General features: G+C 43.4%; 1 protein-coding gene across 4 annotated transcripts in view; it reads left to right on the forward strand.

The window, feature by feature from the left end:
• LOC118394744 (laminin subunit alpha-3-like) overlaps positions 1–21,166 on the forward strand; it is a 108,455-nt gene that overhangs the window by 24,442 nt on the left and 62,847 nt on the right. For all 4 annotated transcript variants that reach the window (XM_035788250.2, XM_035788252.2, XM_035788251.2 and 1 more), the window contains exons 3-10: positions 10,586–10,703; positions 12,653–12,771; positions 12,888–13,058; positions 14,183–14,280; positions 15,253–15,368; positions 16,320–16,438; positions 18,115–18,205; positions 19,160–19,291. In XM_035788250.2, the coding sequence (XP_035644143.2) occupies positions 10,586–10,703; positions 12,653–12,771; positions 12,888–13,058; positions 14,183–14,280; positions 15,253–15,368; positions 16,320–16,438; positions 18,115–18,205; positions 19,160–19,291 (964 nt within the window). The remainder of the gene's footprint in view (positions 1–10,585; positions 10,704–12,652; positions 12,772–12,887; positions 13,059–14,182; positions 14,281–15,252; positions 15,369–16,319; positions 16,439–18,114; positions 18,206–19,159; positions 19,292–21,166) is intronic.

The raw sequence follows: 21,166 nt of genomic DNA on the forward strand, positions 1-21,166 counted from the left end.
CGGTTGGGCTGGGATTCGATCCCACGCACACAGGGAGACCATGTATGTGCTGGAGTTAGCAGCCTTAGCCATTCAACCATCATAGTCATTCTGAAGGGCTGGGTTGTGAGGTTTAGTCATGGTTTTAATGTCAAGAGCCAGAAGGGGTTGAATTTGGTTGGCTTTTATTCTATATGGTGTAATGTTTTATACCTGGACTGGAATTAAGAATGTTGAGGAAAGGAGTGAACACTTTTTCTTTCTGATTTAGATCATTTTGTGGTTTTGTGGGACTTTGGCGAGGTTTAATGGGCAGTTAATAGAGAATCAGTTTGTGGCATCTTTTCAAAATGTCTCTCGTTGTTTATCGGTTTGGTGTCTGTTTTCTGTGTGAGCTGCATTCCTCTGGCCGAGGAGATTGTCACTGTTGTGTGTCACTTGTCAAATCAAATTGCAAATCAAATTGTATTTGTCAGATGCTTTGTAAAAAACAGGTGAAATGCTTACTTACAGGTCCTTCCCAACAATGCAGAGAGAAATTAATGGAAAAGTAACAACAATAAAACTAATAATAGGTACATAATGAGTAACAATAACTTGGCTATATACAAAAGGTACCCTAATATGAAAATAGGCCACTGTCACTTTCAATTGTGAATGCTGTTTCTTCCAAGCTGCATCTGCATGCCAACCATTTGATCTCAATCAGTTGGATAGAGGAGGGTGGAGGAGAGGGGTGACCGAGACGTGCCGACTGGCATGTGGGCCAGTCTCAGATTCCTGCCATGCCGTCACATTTCTCCCTCCTCTACCCCCATGTCCCCACGCCAGGGCATGCCATTGCTTTCAGGAACCTGTCCCTGACAAAAATAATGTCAAAGACTCCAGCCACCCAAGTCATAGACTGTTCTCTCTGCTACCGCACAGCAAGTCTGGAACCAACAGGACCCTGAACAGCTTCTATCCCCAAGCTACTGTATTAGACTGCTAAATAGTTAGGACTATCTGAACTGACCCTTTTTGAAAAAAAAATGTTTCTGATCACATACGCTGCTGCTACTGTAGGTCACTTTATTCCTAGTTATTTAAAAAAAAAATAACTAGGAAAGTCTGTTAAGAACAGATAGTTATTTTCAATGACGGCCTAGGAACAGTGGGTTAACTGCCTTGTTCGGGGGCAGAAGGACAGATTTGACCTTGTCGGCTCGGGGATTAGATCGCGCAACCTTTCGGTTACTGGCCCAACGCTCGAACCACTAGGCTACCTGCCGCCTGGTTATATGTAGTTATCTACCTCAATTACCTCATACGCCTGCATATTGATTCCCTACTGGTACCTAGGTAGGCCTTTGTTGTTTTAGGGTATTAAAAATTGAAACGTTTATTTGAGCCAATGTGTTTAGGCATAGGCAGATGTTGCATTTGGAGGATGCATTTTATTCAAATGTTTTCAATTGGCTACTTGTCGGGACATACTTGATGATGAAATAAAAAAAAAGAGCTCCCGTCCCCCAAAGAAAATAGCGCCATACTACTGGATGGGTTTTTTTTGGGCGCCGGAGCTCTTTTTATTTCTTATGACATCATCAAAACGCATCCTCCAAATGCAATGTCTGCCGATGCCTAAACATATTGGCTCAAATAAACGTTTTCATTTTTAATGCCCTCAAACACCATCACGGTCATTCGTGAATGATAATCCTTCCAAGCTGCACCTACATGCCAACCATTTGATCTCAATCAGTTTCATGATATGGATTTTGATCTTCATGAATGATGTAAGTAACCTACTGTATTTTCCACATATTTTGCCTAGTGGCGCGCACTTTTGAGATTTGGCGCATGAGAAAAAAATGGTTAATTCATTCTAAAATGTACAAGATTAAATTACGTAATTTTGGTCTAACAGTAATGTTATACCATGCTATTATATTCGGTTTGTTATGTAGAATAACAATCCATTAAATGATGTTGCGAGACATTGATTCAGCTTTGATCTAAACTTTATTAAACAAGCATCATTGCATTCTAAGAAGTTGCGGGAGGCTCACTCCACTGTACTCCTGCAGCGCAACACCCCTAATCCAATCCCAAAGCGTGTGAACTAACATTTCCCCGCTCCTCCTCAGCAGTTCAAGTCCCATTCACAGGGTCTATTGATAGTAACCTCTCTGCTCTCAGCCAAAACTTTTTCTTGTTTCTGTTTTTAGGTCTGACGGTCTGCAGCCTACATTTTGTTTGTGTGTACAGGTCATCATTTTTTTTAGTTCCCTATGCATCCTGTAGCATAGTGGGTGGAAGTGTTCTCTAATTAGCTTTGAGATCCACGATATATGGAGGTCAGAACAGGGCATTTGCCAACAGGGTTAAGACATGAGCTGTAAGATTTCTCACAAATCATTGTCTTCAAGAATTCCACGCATTCCTTTTGCTTCTGTACTCAAATCTCTGCGCACTTATCTACGTAGGCTACTTGTTGAAAGCAGAGTTTCTGACCAGCACTTGGGAGCGTTCTTTTGTAATGGCTTTAGTGTGTTGACGAGTCTCCGACTCCTCGGCCAAGCATTTGGCTAGGCTTTGATATCTTTGTTAGCATACTGTAGCTCTGCTTCATGCAAAGAGAGAGGAGGGGAGACGGAGAACTTGAATGCCAATCACAAAAGCCTGCTGGGGTTTTGAAGGCTCGATAGGAACCTTGACTAGTGTGGACCTGCCTTTTATCCTTTTCAACTCTGTGTAACACACTGTAAGAACTACTTTAGAGTTACTATGTTCGATGTGTATTTAGGTTTGAAAAGGAGACTGGTATCTAAAGCAATGCCATCGAATAAGGCAAGGAAAAACATTCAATATCAAGGAAGGGTACTGCAAGGACTCCGTGATATACGTTTGAAAGTTTGTGGAAATATATCAACTTTTTTTTCCAATCAATGCACAACAACCGAGTATCACAACCGGCAATGACCATTCATTCACAAGAACACCATTTTGTCCAATACAGTGATCAAAACTAGTGATGCAGCGATATGACATTTTTGGCTGATACCGATATTCAATATTTTTCTTGCCCCCCCCAAAAAATTATACAGATAACCGATATTAAAATGTTTAGCAGCCTTTAAGAGTTCTAGTACAGTTAAATAGTTAACACACACACATGGACGCAGCGGTCTAAGGCGCTGCATCTCAGTGCAAGAGGTGTCACTACAGTCCCTGGTTCGAATACAGGCTGTATCACATCCGGCCGTGATTGCGAGTCCCATAGGGTGGTCCACAATTGGCCCAGCGTCATCCGGGGTAGGCCATCATTGTAAAAAATAATTTCTTCTTAATCTTCTTAACTGACTTGCCTAGTTAAATAAAGGTTACACACCACACTGACCAAAAAGTTATTTTGTATGTCCCCATTATCAGTAAAACATAATCAAAACCATTTTTTTTCACTTACTTGCTGTGCTGTTTCATTGTTAATTTGTTCAATTGTTTCATTCTCAACCAGGATTTCTGTGGAACACCGTTTGGTTCTTTGCTATGGAACGCCGTTTGGGTCTTTGCGTGTCAAAAATATACTATTTGACATGTAATTAACACTATTTGACGTGTTAATTAAGCTTGTTGACCAATCAGGATCTGAATATGACTGCATGTCGCATAATAATTTAATGCGTTCATCATATTTTTACGTAGTTATTACACATTGATTACACTATAACTCGTATTTCATATGTCATAACGATTCATTGATACGTATGCTATGATGCTGGTAAAGTTGTCTCGCGCACCTACAGTGCTTGTCATAAAACCTCATGGATGCAAACAATGTTCTTTCCCTAAAACATAGCGAAACAACAATCTGTTTCAGTAGCTATAGTTAGCTACCTAGCGAGGTGTCATCAATTAAAATAAGCCTAATATATAAGATAAGTCCGACCACCATGAATCAAATAAGAACTATCTATGTGAAGCTAGCCACAATAAGGATTAGCCTTCAAAATAAAGGTATGGCATAATTCTACTATTTTTTTATTCATTTGCATCACTGTCAATGACATACCTTTTTATTTTGAAGGCAAACCGCAAATTCCACTGTTGTGCCTAATCCTTATTGTGGCTAGTTTCACAACACATAACCTGGTCTGGTCAGGCCTCACTAGCCAGATGAAGCTAGCTGGCTGCTTATAACGTTAGCTTTGGGCAACAGGTTTAAGTAGCTGGCTAGCTGTTTATTTTCATCAACTGAAGTTCAATTTAAATAGGCGAACAACAAGTGGCTACCTAGCTAATACTTACTCACAAAGATTCCTAAATCTTTGCTAAGATGAATGAAAATGACTGTAGTTTCTACCGGTCATTGTTTTCAGGCTGGTTGTATTGGTGCTAGCTAGGTACCAAGCTAAAGCTAGTTACACCAGATGTTGCGGTTGAACAAATTATGCTTTATTACCAATGCGGTATTGAAAACACTTTGTTCGTGGTCGGTGTTTGCAAACATTTTGTACAGATTTGACAGTGCTACTGTATCTTTTTTGACATGCAAAGACCCAAACGGCATTCCATAATATGTATGTCGTGAAGCTAATAGCAGTGACGCTATTACTGTGTAACTCCGGTAGGGCAACATCTGAAAAATAGCACACTTGGTAGTGTGTACCGGTGCTTGACCAGTCGGCGAAAGCCAACATCACCCATGACAGAGAACGGTTGATTATCAAGGGCAATGAATTCCATTATCTTGGCTTTAATGGATTTCATCTTTGAGTTGTCTCGCTGAAATGTTCTTACTCTTTCAAATGACTGCTTGACTTGTTGACTGCTCGATCCACACAGCAGACATTGTGGGCTAGGTTAGGAATGCTGTGTTACACGTGTAGCGCAACATTTTACATGGTGTCATTACATCATGTACCTACGTTATAAAGGTATGCACTTCATCTACCTACGTTATATAGGTATGCACTTCATATACCTACGTTATATAGGTATGCACGTCAGCTTTGACATCGCTTTTGCACATCAGCGTTAAACTAGACATTGGCCGATACCGATGTTGGCATTTTTAGCTAATATTAGCTGATTCCGATATGCTCACCGATATATCATGCATCCCTAATCAAAACAAATAAGAAACTGGGTAGCCAATAAACAGTGAGTGCATGAAATTATCAGTCCAGTTTATACCTCAATGTACCAGTCAAATGTCCCTCTATAGAGATGAGGCGACGATGATGATTGTAGCAGTTGTAGATTATGAGCAAAGTAGGAAAAAATTGTGATATGAGAGCGACAGTAAAATATATTGAGACTCTGAGGGTGGCCAACAAACTCCCAACCCATACAATTAATGTAAAGAGTTAGGGACTGTCATAAATAACATGGGCTACACCTACAAAAGGCAGACAGTTTTAAAGCAGGACCCTATTTTTGTTAATTTAAAGATACAGTTTTCATGCAGTATGTAAAGCTAATGTTTGCATACTCTTTTCAATTTCTCACTCATGGTTTAGGATCTCTGCCAATAATAAAATCTTTTGGAAATAATTTAATCTTAAAGCCTTAAAATTAAATCACCTATGTAGGTGATTTTGAGCGGTTCTGGACTGGTTCCGACCAACATTTTTGTGTTTTCCCGAGTGCTCTGTGAATGGCGCAACATCAATTATTGCGGATTCTGTGACGGCTCTGGTTGTCCCGCTTCACATGCCATCTTCACCTATTATCTGACATGCAGTATGGGAAATATAACACCTCATTTGCATAGAGAGCGACACATCACATTTTGTGGCCTATCCAGACAAAGGATCAAACTTCCCTGGCTGTGAACCTCGCAGCTCCGCTTACAATATGGCATATCAAATCAAATCAAATGTAATATGTCACATGCACCAAATACAACAAGTGTATCACCTTACAGTGAAATGCTTACTTACGAGCCCCTAAACGACCGAATCAATGTGTGGGGGTACAGGTTAGTCGAGGTAATTTGTACATGTAGGTAGGGGTGAAGGTATGATACATGGATAATAAACAGCGAGTAGCAGCAGTATACAAAACTATTGGAGGGGGGGGTGGCCGGTGGCCATTTGATTAATTGTTCAGCAGTCTTAAGGCTTGGGGATAGAAGCTGTTAAGGAGTCTTTTGGTCCTAGACATGGCTCTCTGGTACCAGTTGCCATGCGGTAGCTGAGAAAGAAATCTATGACTTGGGTGATTGGAGTCTCTGACAATTTTTGGGACTTTCCTCTGACACTGCCTATTATATAGGTCCTGGTTCGCAGGAAGCTTGGCGCTACCTCTGTAGTGCCTAATGTTCAGATGCCGAGCAGTTGCCATACCAGGCGGTGATGCAACCGGTCAGGATGCTCTTGATGGTGCAGCTGTAGAACTTTTTGAGGATCTGGGGATCCATGCCAAATATTTTCAGTCTCCTGAGGGGAAAAATGTGTTGTTGTGCCCTCTTCGACTGTCTTGGTGTGTTTGGACCATGATAGTTTGTTGATGATGTGGACACCTAGGAACTTGCAACTCTCGACCCGCTCCACTACAGCCCCATCGATGTTAATGGGGGCCTGTTCGGACGGCTTTTCCTGTAGTCCACGATCAGCTCCTTCGTCTTGCTCACATTGAGGGAGAGGGTGTTGTCCTGGCACCACACTGCAAGATCCCTGACCTCCTCCCTATAGGCTGTCTCATTGTTGTCGGTGATCAGGCCTACCACTGTTGTGTTGTCAGCAAACTTAATGATGGTGTTGTAGTCGTGTTTGGCCTCGCAGTTGTTGGTGAACAAGGAGTACAGGAGGGGACTAAGTACACACCCCTGAGGGGCCCAAGTGTTGAGGATCAGAGTGGCAGACGTGTTGTTGCCTACCCTCACCACCTGGAGACAGTCCGTCAGGAAGTCCATGATCCAGTTGCAGAGGGAGGTGCTTAGTCCCAGGGTCCATAGTTTAGTGATGAGCTTCATGGGCACTATGGTGTTGAACGCTGAGCTGTAGTCAATGAACAGCATTCTCACATAGGTGTTCCTTTTTGTCCAGGTGGGAAAGGGCAGTGTGGAGTGCGATTGAGATTGCATCATCTGTGGATCTGTTGGGGCGGTATGCGAATTGGAGTGGGTCTAGGGCGTCCGGGAGAATGCTGTTGATGTGAGCCATGACCAGCCTTTCAAAGCACTTCATGGCTATCGACATGAGTGCTACAGGGCGGTAATAATTTACACGTCCTGGTAATCCATCTGGCCCTGTGGCTTTGTGAATGTTGAGGTCTTGCTCACATTGGCTACCGAGAGCGTTCTCACACTGTTGTCCAGAACAGCTGGTGCTCTCATGCATCAGTGTTGCTTGCCTCGAAGCGAGCATAAACGGCATTTAGCTCGTCTGATAGGTTCGCGTCACTGGGCATCTCGCGTCTGGGTTTCCCTTTGTAGTCCGTATTAGTTTTCAAGCCCTGCCTCATCCGACGAGCGTCAGAACCGGTGTAGTATGATTCAATCTTAATCCTGTATTGACGCTTTGCTTGTTTTTATGGTTCGTCTGAGGGCATAGCGGGATTTCGTATAAGCGTCCGGATTAGTGTCCCTTCCTTGAAAGCGGTAGCTCTAGCCTTTAGCTCAATACGGATGTTGCCTGTAATCCATGGCTTCTGGTTGGGATATGTACGTACGGTCACTGTGGGGACGACGGCGTCGATGCACTTATTGTTGAAGCCGGTGACTGAGGTGCTATACTCCTCAATGCCATCGGATGAATCCCGGAACATATTCCAGTCTGTGCTAGTAAAACAGTCCTGCGGCGTAGCATCCGCGTCATCTGACCACTTCCATATTGAGCGAGTCACTGATACTTCCTGCTTTAGTTTTTGCTTAATATATAATAATAAATAATAATATATGCCATTTAGCAGACGCTTTTATCCAAAGCGACTTACAGTCATGTGTGCATACATTCTACGTATGGGTGGTCCCGGGAATCGAACCCACTACCCTGGCGTTACAAGCGCCATGCTCTACCAACTGAGCTACAGAAGGACCGCTTGTAAGCAGGAATCATGAGGATATAATTATTGTTAGATTTAGCAAATGGAGGGTGGGGGAGAGCTTTGTATGCATCTCTGTGTGGAGTTAAGGTGGTTTAGAGTTTTTTTTTTTCACTCTGGTTGCACATGTTACGTGCTTGTAGAAATTAGGTAAGTTTGCCTGCATTAAAGTGCCCGGCCACTAGGCGCGCCATTTCTGGTTGAGCATTTTCTTGTTTGCTTATGGCCTTTTTGAGTTGGTTGAGGGGAGTCTTAGTGCTAGCATCGGTCTGTGGTATGCAGATGAGAACTCTCTTGGTAGATAGTGTGGTCTACAGCTTATCTTAAGGTACTCTACCTCAGGCGAGCAATACCTCGAGACTTCTTTAATATTAGACATCACGCACCAGTTGTTATTGACAAATAGACACACACCCCCACCCCTAGTCTTACCAGTCTCTGTTCTGCCGGTGCATGGAAAATCCCGACAACTCTATAATATCCGTGTTGTCGTTCAGCCACGACTCAGTGGAATATAATTTGTACTGTGTACTTCAGCTTGTGTCCTCAAATGTGACTACACCTTTGTGTAGAAAAGTTATATTTGAATCTTTCTGGCAGTGTAAGCATTACTAGGTAATGTTTATGGCCCTCTCATGATAAATAATTACATCGGGGTATGCCTATTGCGGCAGAAATCTACATTTAACAAATCACAGAAGTGGGGGTGGGGGTGGTCAGGTGTGTTTATTTATACTGCGATTGTCACGTTCTGTGTGGTCTGATGTCGTAAGTTCTAATTCCAAACTGGGCAAAGGCAATGTCAACCACCACAAAGACCTCTTTGACTGTTGAAAAAAGCAGCTTTTAATTCTATTCAAACGAACTGAAGCAACCCGCTCTTGAGCCCTGATGATGATGATATTGAGTGTGGAAACATAGCCGTGAGGGCCTTAGAGATAGGGTAGTGTACACTGGGGGAAGGATAAGTCATCTTCATCAGGTGCTCTTGTGTAGCCTGTGTTGTCTGATGGTAGAGATATCGTTTCGGATGGCTGGGAGGGTGGGTGTCTCAGAAGCACCTGCAGCAGTTTCATCCTCTCCACACAGGTCTTGTTGAGCCTTTGTAATATCCCACTGTTGTATTTTACTGTACCATACATACTACACTGAACAAAAATATCAACGCAACATGTAAAGTGTTGGTCCCATTTTTCATGAGCTAAAATAAAATATCCCAGAAATATTCCATATGCACAAAAAGCGTATTTCTCTCAAATGTTGTGCACAAATTTGTTTACATCCCTGTTAGTGAGCATTTTGCCTTTGCCAAGATGATCCATCCACCTGACAGGTGTGGCATATAAATAATCTGATTAAACAGCATGATCATTACACAGGTGCTCCTTGTGCTGGGGACTATAAAAGGCCACTCTAAAATGTGCAGTTTTGTCACACAACACAATGTCACAGATTTCTCAAGTTTTGAGGGAGTGTGCAATTGGCATGCTGACTACAGGAATGTCCACCAGAGCTGTTGCCAGAGGATTTAATGTTAATTTCTCAACCATAAGCCACCTCCAACATAATTTTAGAGAATTTAGCAGTATTTCCAACGGCCTCACAATCATAGACCACGTGTAACCACGCGAGCCCAGGACCTCTACATCCCGATTCTTTACCTACGGGATTGTCTGAGACCAGCCACCCCGGACAGCTGAAGAAACTGTGTTTCCACAAAGAATTTCTGCACAAAATAACCAGTCATAAACCGTCTCAGGGAAGCCAATCTGCATGCTCGTCATCCTCATCTGCAGTTTGGCGTCGTAACCGATTTCAGTGAGCAAATGCTCACCTTTCATCTCCACTGGCTAGAGAAATGTGCTCTTCACGGATGAATCCCGGTTTGAACTGTACTGGGCAGATGGCAGACAGCGTGTATGGCGTTGTGTGGGTGAGCAGTTTGCTGATGTTAATGTTGTAAACAGAGTGCCCCATGGTGGCAGTGGGGTTATGGTATGGGCAGGCATAAGCTACGGACAATGAACACAATTGCATTTTGTCAATGGAAATTTGAATACACAAAGATACCGTGATGAGTTCCTGAGGCCTGTTGTCGTGTCATTCATCCGCAGCCGTCACCTCATGTTTCATTATGATAATGCACAGTCCCATGTCGCAAGGATCTGTACACAATTCCTGGAAGCGGAACATTTCCCAGCCTGCATACTCACCAGATGTCACCCATTGAGCATGTTTGGGATGCTCTGGATTGATGTGTACGACAGCACGTTCCAATTCCGGCCAATATCCATTGTTGCATTTTGCATCTTTGTATTTTTGCCGGAGGTACAGTAGAGAACATTATTGTTGTTGACATGATTGTGCTCCGGCCTTCACGTAAAAGGAAATGGAGTATTGTCTGTGGCTGAGGCTCAGCCTTCTGCCAGGTCTGAGCTGTGGTTAGTGGACCAAGGCCCAGGAAACCACAGCGTTTTGAACCAACCACATCTAATGCCAGAATCCATTAACAATATGGTTGTTTGTAGCCCTCTGTTTCACACTGATCTGCTCTTTGTGCTAATATTGTTTTCAGCTCTTCCATGTGGCCTACATCCTCATCAAGTTTGCCAACGCCCCTCGACCTGACCTATGGGTCCTGGAGCGCTCCCTGGACCATGGGAAAACGTATGCTCCATGGCAGTACTTTGCTCGTAAGTATGAATGTTTTATTTTCCTATTCACACGTCTGTTGTGCTGGTGCTTATCAAGGCTCTTGGTTGGGTCTGGTAGTCAGCTTTTGCAGGACTTAAACTGTTGAAACAGTTGAAAACTGTGTTGATATAAGAGTTAACCTGTCGTCCGGTACATGTTGAGATTGTGTTGCTGCTTAATGCAGCCTAGAGGGAATTGACAAACATTATAGATTGTGATAAAATACCTTCGAAGTGAAAAGGATTTGTGAAGTCCAATGATGTACTGTAATCCTAATACTTACCATAAGTGCAAAGAGCTTGGTTTATAAGTAACTTATGATCCAGTCAGTAGGCCTGCCCTCTCCAATATACTGTACCTCCCCATAGACCAGCCTGCTCTTAAAGTGAAGACATTCTCAGTACCTGTGAGGCACCTTTCCAGCAGAAACAGCTGTGCCTTAGATCTCCCTTTGAATTTCAGTTGAGGCTTTTCTTTGTCTTCTCCTAAATCTCTCGGTCTCTCTCTCTTGAACTCTCTCTCTTAATGTGTCTCTGGAAAATGTATACATTCCTGGCTCTCAATATTTTATGGTCTTTGATTCTTGGTATTCAGTATATTAATTTTCAAACAAATGGCACCAATATTTTTTACTTTTCCGGGTATAACTCAGTCAGTGGTTTGTAATACTGCTCAATGTCAAAGAGGGATAAACCGGATTGCATTTATTTTACACTACCGTTCAAAGGTTTGGGGTCACTTAGAAAAGCACACTTTGTTGTCCATTAAAATAACATTCATCAGAAATACAGTGTAGACATTGTTAATGTAGTAAATGACTATTATAGCTGGAAACGGCAGATTTTTTAAATGGAATATCTACATAGGCGTACAGAGGCCCGTTATCACCAACCATCACTCCTGTGTTCCAATGGCACGTTGTGTTAGCTAATCCAAGTTTACCATTTTAAAAGGCTAATTCATCATTAGAACACCCTTTTGCAACTATGTTAGCACAGCTGAAAACTGTTATCCTGATTTAAGAGGCAATAAAACTGGCCTTAAGACTAGTTGAGTATCTGGAGCATCAGCATTTGTGGATAGAGTGGCTAGCACAGTCACCAGATCCCAACTCTATTGAGCTGTTGTGGGAGCAGCTTGACCGTATGGTACATAAGAAGTGCCCATCAAGCCAATCCAACTCGTGGGAGGTGCTTCAGGAACCATGGAGTGAAATCTCTTCAGATTACCTCAACAAATTGACAACTAGAATGCCAAAGGTCTGCAAGGCTGTAATTTCTGCAAAGGCAGGATTTTTTGACGAAAGCGAAGTTTAGAGGACACAATTATTATTTCATTATTTATAACCTTGTTCACGTATTGACTATATGTCCTATTCATTTTGCAACTCATCTCATGTATGTTTACATGGAAAACAAGGACATTTCTAAGTGACCCCAAACTTTTGAACAGTGGTGTGTATATCATGCTTGAGGTCGTCATGCAGTTTCCACACCAAGTTGTTGCTGTCTTGTCGATAAAGGAGATCAGATTGTCTTATCAGTGGACAGGGTGGGAATAGGTCAGATCACCTAGTATCCACATGTGGAAATCAGCAATCAGAAGCTTGTAAAGGAGGCTTAAACAATTGTTTTGCCAAATCCAATTTTGAAAAGAGGTTACTGTACTTACCATGACAGCAAGGTTGGGAGACGCCTCTGCAGCCACATGCATCGATAGGTCACAGGTTCAAATTGTGATTTAGTGAGACATGTGAACAGGGTAAAAGAGGACACCAAGACATTGATGAAGCATTGTTATGTACTGCTACAACAGGGCGCTACAAAGGGCCAGGGGGCTACAGTAATGGAAATAATCCGAAGGATTTGAATGAAGTCTCTTAGAAACATAGCTTTACGGTTGGCCCCTTATAAAGTGTTTGACATGTCATTCTGTTTGTTCTTTTCAGATTCTAAAAGGGAGTGCATTGAGAGGTTTGGCAAAGAACCAAATGGACGCGTAGTCCGAGATGATGACCAGATCTGCACCACAGAGTACTCTAAGATTGTTCCATTGGAGAACGGGGAGGTGAGAAACTCACTGAATGGGAACATAAGGTTGTCACAATGTTGATGTGCCAAAAGACTACTACTTCTACAGAGTGATGGTGACATTTGTGTCTGAGTAATGTTGTTGTTGTCCAGATTGTGGTGTCCCTGGTCAACGGTCGCCCGGGCTCTAAGAACTTCACCTATTCTCCAGTGCTGAGAGATTTCACCAAGGCCACCAACATCCGCCTGCACTTCCTCAGGACCAGCACTCTGTTGGGGCACCTAATTACCAAGGCCCAGAGGGACCCCACTGTCACACGCAGGGTGAGTCACACAAAAGGCACCCAATTCAGTTAATTTCATTACAGTTCAGGTCAGTTCAATTCAATTTACTTCAACTTTACCACCCCCCCTCAGGGGCAACCAGGAATGCGTCATCAACAGAGCACAAACCCACAATGACATGGTCTCACACCAACCTGTTCTGTTTAGCCTACCTTCTGCCTCATTGCCAAATGTGACAAGATGTAGCCCCTCTCAGCACCTTTCTGCTGACACAAACACACTGACCTGATTTCTCTCTCGCTGCACATTCCTTCCTCCTGGTCGGGGCTCCCTGCCAGAGGTGTCTGTCCAGTCTTCACCAGGGTAATTCCCTCCACACACAGAGAGAGAATGTGAAGACTGGTCCAGACAGCTCCCTGGTGCTGCAGGAACACGCTTCCAGTAACACAGCCCAGTGTGGGACGACACACACACACACGCGCAGACAGACAGGCGCACGAGCACACACACACGTTTTTAGAGCAAGTGTGTACAGTTATGGTGTATATGAATCAAAAGGAACATGTTTATGCTCTCAGAGCAGTGCCCCAGAAGAAGACTAGGGTCCTGTAGAAGCTGTCTGAAACAGTGGGGATGGGGATACCTAGTCAGTTGCACAACTGAAGGCATTCAACTGAAATGTGTCTTCCGCATTTAACCCAACCCCTCTGAACAAGAGACGTGCAGGGCGTTGCTTTAATCAATATCCACGTCATCGCCCAGGGAACCGTTCTTGTTAAGTGTTAACTGCCTTGCTCAATCTGCCTTGCAGATTCTTCCACCTTGCCGGCTCGGGGATTCGAACCAGCGACCTTTTGGTTACTGGCCCAATGCTCTTAACCGATAGACTATGTGCCGCCATATACTGTAGGCTACCTGCCGTTGATATACCGTATAAGATAGGCACACCTGTGTAACTCCAGCTTCAATTATGCTAGTGAGTGTCTGTGGCCTAGGCTCTGACTCAAACCAAAGAACCCAATGTAACTCACCTCGGCTGCATTGGCAGACAACGTCTGGGTTTGTTTAGGTGAGGTTGATATGAGGTGTTTCGGATAGAGCAGATGGTTGTTTTGTCTTGCTACAGTGTTCTGACGGTGTTGTTCCCTCTGCGTTGTTGCCAGTATTACTACAGCATCAAAGACATCAGTGTCGGGGGACGTTGCGTTTGTCACGGCCACGCGGAGGTGTGTGGGGGGCGTAACCAAGGCAAACCCAATCGGTGAGTAATTTACTGCTTTCATACTTGTTTTTACCTGCTTTAATGCTTTCATTCTTGTTTTTACCTGCTTTAATGCTTTCATTCTTGTTTTTACCTGCTTTAATGCTTTCATACTTGTTTTTACCTGCTTTAATGCTTTCATACTTGTTTTTACCTGCTTTAATGCTTTCATACTTGTTTTTACCTGCTTCTTTGTTTACTGTTCTCCAGAAACATATTCTTGTCTGTTGTTGTTTATGCTTACAGTTGAATCCGTTGTCTTTCATTCATTCATACTGTAGCCAATTGGACATGGGCTTTAATTATGTGTGTAAAAGTTCCCCAAAACAAAGAGGATTCATTGAGTAGTTCAGTATGACAAATTATGACTTTAGTTTATTCGTCATTTACAGTGGTGAATGGATGTGCTGTGGTTACCGGGTTGTAAAGCATATGGGGGATGAGGTTAACTGAAAAAAGTGTTGTTTTAACTTAAGAGCACAGTGATAGCATCTGTGTCTGAGGTTGAAAAGATATCTCTGGATTTGATAGAAAGGAAATTACTTCATCTGTTTGTTTCCTGGCATTGCCATTGTGAAAGCCACCATGTTATTTTAGTTATCCTGATTAGTAGTGATTGTGATTGTGATGTAAACCATTGGCAAGAGGCCAAGATGATGTCCTTATAGAGTTGATGTATTCTATGGGCAATGAAACACAATAAGGGTCGATGACATCATACTACAGTTTGACAGTGAATGATTGATCTAACCATAGTGGCTTCATTCACTTTGGAAGGGACTTTACTGTTTTACACCTTGCATCAAGGTCCATCTGAAATGGATCTAGATATGTTTTTGAGTCTTGAGTGAGCAGTCACACAATGTTGCTTATTGATGATATACTGTAGGCTACTCCCTTTCTTCAATTGAAAGCCGTAAACATGAAAGAATGATGCAGGAAACCCAGTCTCTTTACTCCTCCTGTCTTTAGGCTGCAGTGCGAGTGCAAACACAACACCTGTGGTGAGTCATGTGACCGCTGCTGTCCAGGGTTCAACCAGAAGCCATGGCGTGCTGCTTCGACAGACAGTCCCAACGAGTGCCAACGTGAGTACCACACTCCACCCTCCTCTCTTGGCCACCCTCACCTTCATCTCTTTGCTTTGTGCCAACGTGTCCCAAACCAAGCACAGCATGGTCGGGGGTTGGCATGAGAGTGTGAAAAGGGCAGGGGGGGGCAACTTTGGTTTTTGAAGTGGCGGGGACATAAATAAAAAAATTATCTAGTCGGATAAACTCTCCAAACAGCCTACCTGACCACTCGGGAGACGTCCGCATGGTCCTAATGCACACCGTTGCATACCGTTGTTATCACAATCCAATGATAAAACTTCATTACGGTTCTCCCACCACCTCCTCTACCACATTAGCTTCAGTGCTTAATGCCCTGATATGGTGTTGGAACTAGGAAGACGCCGAAGCAAACTGTTAAGAGAATTACTCATGTGGTATGTGTGTGATGTACTGCACTGCATGCAGTCTACTCTAGCTAGCCCAGCGACATTACTGCTGTCCTCTACACAGCCACTCAGTCAGTCCCAATGCCAGCTGGTTCCTAATTGCCCTGGCCTGTTGACAAGATTCTCCCTCCCTCCCGAGCCCAGAGTCGGAGATGGTGAAACTGGAGCCTGCAACTCTACAACCGCAGAACAAGACAGAGAGAGATCGAAATAGTGGAGAAGTCTGTAATCCAATCAGTGCAGCCACGTCTTAGAACATGCACCCTGACCATTCAGAAACATTAACGAGGCAGATTGAGGAGGAAGTAGAGGATGTACTGTCCTGTTAGGGTTGACTGAATACTGAGAGCTTTTCCAATGACTTTATAGTCACACCACTCTCCTTTGGGAAGGGATAGTAAGTAGATACACTGTAAGATATAAAATACAGAACTTGCTCTTACCTGTCTCCGTTTCGTGTTTGTGTGTGTGTGTGTGTGTGCGTGCCTCTGCTTCATGTGTGTTTACTCGCTGACTGTTTCGGGGATTTCTCCCACAGCCTGCCAGTGCCATTCACATGCCACTGAGTGTTATTACGACCCAGAGGTGGAGCAGAGGAGAACAAGTTTAGACACATTCGGCAGGTACGACGGCGGAGGAGTGTGCATCAACTGCCAGGTATGAAGCCCGTTACAAGTCCGAACGGGGTGTGTGTGTGTGTGTGTGTGTGTGTGTGTGTGTGTGTGTGTGTGTGTGTGTGTGTGTGTGTGTGTGTGTGTGTGTGTGTGTGTGTGTGTGTGTGTGTGTGTGTGTGTGTGTGTGTGTGTGTGTGTGTGTGTGTGTGTGTGTGACAAGCACCAAGACTGTTCATCATCTACATTTCGGATTTTATGTGTGACATGAATCATTGTAATTTGACATTATGTATGGTATGTATAGCATGTATGTGGGAGCATGTCTACACTAGAATAAGGGTAGTGTTCAGTAGGCACAAAACAGAAGCGAATGGAGTGAAACTAGGAGGTACTACCTGAACTTGTCCAATAAGAAACACTTGTTTTCGTTTGCCATCGCAAGACGTTTTGCTATGGTGTGCCCTAATAAACATGACCCAGATCTAGGAGCAGACATGGAGGTCTGTAATGGAAATTTCACTTCAAGTCCAAGTTATTGTACAAATGGTGGATAATATATAATAATAATATAATAATATATGCCATTTATATTGGCATGGATATTCTCTGTATTAAGCTCCTTGTGCAATTGGCATGCAGATATATCCCTCTCCGTGCAGGGGTTGGCATGCAGATATATCCCTCTCCGTGCAGGGTTGGCATGCAGATATATCCCTCTCCGTGCAGGGTTGGCATGCAGATATATCCCTCTCCGTGCAGGGGTTGGCATGCAGATATATCCCTCTCCGTGCAGGGGTTGGCATGCAGATATATCCCTCTCCGTGCAGGGGTTGGCATGCAGATATATCCCTCTCCGTGCAGGGGTTGGCATGCAGATATAGCCCTCTCCGTGCGGGGTTGGCATGCAGATATATCCCTCTCCGTGCAGGGTTGGCATGCAGATATATCCCTCTCCGTGCAGGGGTTGGCATGCAGATATATCCCTCTCCATGCAGGGGTTGGCATGCAGATATATCCCTCTCCGTGCAGGGGTTGGCATGCAGATATATCCCTCTCCGTGCAGATATATCCCTCTCCGTGCAGGGGTTGGCATGCAGATATATCCCTCTCCGTGCAGGGTTGGCATGCAGATATATCCTCTCCATGCAGATATATCCCTCTCCGTGCAGGGGTTGGCATGCAGATATATCCCTCTCCGTGCAGGGTTGGCATGCAGATATATCCCTCTCCGTGCAGGGTTGGCATGCAGATATATCCCTCTCCGTGCAGGGTTGGCATGCAGATATATCCCTCTCCGTGCAGGGTTGGCATGTGTTCCAAATCAAACAAGATGTCAGCCAGTTCATTTGGACTAAATCTCCCAAGGCAAAGTATTTTTCCTCAACACCAATTATGAGATGCACTCTTATCCTTTTGGACTAAAATACCCTTGTAGGAAGCATGTTGAAAAAGACATCTTTCTAAACGGCAAGCTCAGTGTGAAAGAGGATAAGGTACTGGTAGTACCGCAAGCAGATGGATTAGCAACAGGAAGGTGTGTTTGATTAAAAAAACATTTATATATAGGTTTTTAGAAAACACCCGTTTTGCAGTTTGTCTTCTTGCCTGAGAGGAACCTTAGTTGCCACTAGGCAACCAAAACATTGTGTCCCTCTGACCCAGTCACTCCATTGTTGTGTGGTGTTTGTCTGACTTCTCTGTGTGTTCCCTTCTCACTAGCACAACACAGCGGGAGTGAACTGTGAGCTTTGTGCGGATGGATTCTACAGACCCCATGGATCACCTCCAGAGTCTCACACTGGATGCATACGTGAGCTAGACCCTTTCTTCTCTTCTTCAAACTGTCTTTCTCAGTTTCTCCTTCCTCCCATGGCCTTAGTGTCTTCCTTTGTTCCTAAAGTGCCTTCTAATGATGACAACATATTTTTTATGATGTGAAAATATCATCTTTAGTTATAAGTTACCAAACAGTATGGTTACTGGCAGAATTGTAGGCCTACATGTGCAGCGTTTTGTCGTGCAGTATATCAAATACTTGGGGTACTAATGTTTAGTAAAGAGCTGCTGTAGCTTGCTTTCTGACCTAGGGATAATACGTGAGACCAAAATGGAAAAGAGACTTGACCCCAGAGACTTCGGTGTCGTTTGTATACACAGTGGCACCAACCACTAGCTCTAGCCACTTATCGTGTTGCTAAATTCGGCGCCACACTTGTTTACATTGCTAGCGTGGTACGTCGTTGGTCCTCCTCGCCACATACAGTCCTGAATTCAAAATGGATTAAATATTACTACACACAATAACCCATAATGACAAAGTGAAAACATGTTTTTGGAAATTTGTGCAAATTTACTGAAAATGTCATGTAGAAATATCTAATTTACATAAGCATTCACACCCCTTGAGTCAATACATGTCAGAATCACATTTGGTCTTTCTGGGTAAATCTCTTAAGAGTTTTGCACACCTGGATTGTACAATAACGCACTGTAAATAGCTGCCGGTTGTGTTTGTGCTTTGAGTGTGGATTAAATGAAAATGGTTGCCCCCAGGGCTTTGGAGAGACCAAAGAGGCTACAAATTAAATGAAGTAAGCTTAGCAGCGGAAGGTGTTGACTTGGGAAAACACAGACAGTAAAAGCTGGTTAGTTCCATCATCATTTTCTTTGATTGTTGTTGTTGTATGTCTCAAGAGCAGTATTTTGGTGTGTTTGCGTATGTGTGTGGGCATATTTCTGTTTGCGTGCGTGTGTGTGTGTACAGCCTGCAGGTGTGATGCCAGGACTACTGCTGGTTGTGAGATGGGGACAGGACGTTGCCACTGCCGGCCAGAATTCACCGGAAACAACTGTGAACGCTGTGCAGACAGTTACTCCGGCTACCCACAGTGCATCAGTATGTAACCTTTCCTCATTTCTGAGATTATCTACATATTACTTGTAGAAATCGATTATTTGGCATAGGAAATCTGTTGTACCCAGAGAAATGAACAAATGAATGAATGAATAACAAGTAAGAAGCGGTAGAAGAGTGCCAGGCCCTTGCTCGGTGTACATTTGGACCCAGTCCTGCATTTTTACCTCAGAGGAAGCATGACTATAGTAAGACCCACGAGTGTATTGAAGAGTTGGGATCTGAAGAATGCAAATTGACCTCATTCCTACATATGCTGTTCATTGCAACATGTTCGAATTTATGTTGAATTATTGAATGTTTTGGGTCGTTTTCCTTTGTGTGCTTGTCAAAAAGAGTTTCAGACACTTAGAGAGACTAGCCAAGATTGCTCCTCCAACGTGCCCAGAAGTATGCAGGATATGTTTTCCGTGGAGCTGCAATACTGCTACAACGTACCTGCAGAGAAATTGAAATATCAATCCTTTACCGCGCTCACCTCATTCTGTCAGAGCATGTCAACACAGACACATACCACACCGTGTCTGTCTTTAGGTTGAGTTGTTGTCACATATTCTGACTATATACCTTTAGATATTGTGGCAGTTTGTGATGATGCACAAGGTCACGTGTCAACAGTCTGTATTTAGAGCATTCCTTGTGCTTCTTCTGGTGTCAGACCAAGAGCAATGACTGACAAGCCCTTATTTTAGGGCGTCTCTCCACACTGACTTGCCACAGCAATCATCATGTGTCACGCACAATGTGTTCAGAAGAATAGATCAGCATTACAGTATGCCTGCCAAACTCTCACAAAATGTCTATTTTCTGAAAGGATCCATGATAGGAGTACTTCATATTGGGACACATATTGAGTAAGAGATGTTGTACAGTTGCTATTTGAACGATGCCATGTTCATCTCCAAGGGGCCCTCTTCGTCATAGGCGCCAGTCCTTATTCCTCACTGTTTACTGAGATTCTAAATCTGGAATCTGTTTAACTGGTGTTCTCGGGAACAATCCAATCCCATAGAAAAGTGAAACCGGATGTCTTCCTGACTCCTGGCCTCATTCCACACCCACCCTACTCAACCCCATATAATACTTGAATCATGCCAACCACAGTAAAATCGGAAGGGTCTGTACATTATCTTGATTGTCCTGTTGGTTTAATGATGGAAGACACCAATCATTAACTAAACCTATCATGGCAAAGTTTTATGCCGGAGGTTTAATACAGAAAATTTAATGAGTGAATAATCGTACCCAGGTGGTTGGTTAGCTTTACGTTGTCATATAAAACAGAAGATTTAATGTGGAATAAATAATTAGGGTTGGCATTTTATGAATACAAGACAGAGATTTATTACTGGATGTGATTATTAAAAACAGTTTTTTTTTTAAATCTCTTAGAGCGCTCCAAGAGCAGTCTAAACATGTAGAGCTCTACCAACTTTTGGGTGTGTGCCAGGCCAGTTCATACCTCTTATTAAACTCCCTGGAAGTAATGAAGGTTATTTGTTTGGGGTGGGCTGCTATCCATTGATGCCATCTCTATTTGCCAGGAGGTTTTCTTTTTGGTCTTTGAATTAAAGCTCATGAAGACAGCTTTAGGGAAAAATCACTGATTCAAATCATGTTGCATCGTTTAGCATTTACATGGGGTTTTCAATGAAATGTATTTCTTACTAGCTCTTACCTTGTTCTTAGTACCACATATACACTATATAAAAAAGTATGTGGACACCCCTTCAAATTAGTGGATTCGGCTATTTCAGCCACGCCTGTTGCTGAGAGGTGTATACAGTCGAGCACACAGCCACGCGATCTCCATAGACAAACATTGACAGTAGAATGGCCTTACTAACGAGCTCAGTG

Source organism: Oncorhynchus keta, chromosome 15 (assembly GCF_023373465.1).
Source record: "Oncorhynchus keta strain PuntledgeMale-10-30-2019 chromosome 15, Oket_V2, whole genome shotgun sequence".
In the NCBI taxonomy this organism is placed as follows: Eukaryota; Metazoa; Chordata; class Actinopteri; order Salmoniformes; family Salmonidae; genus Oncorhynchus; species Oncorhynchus keta.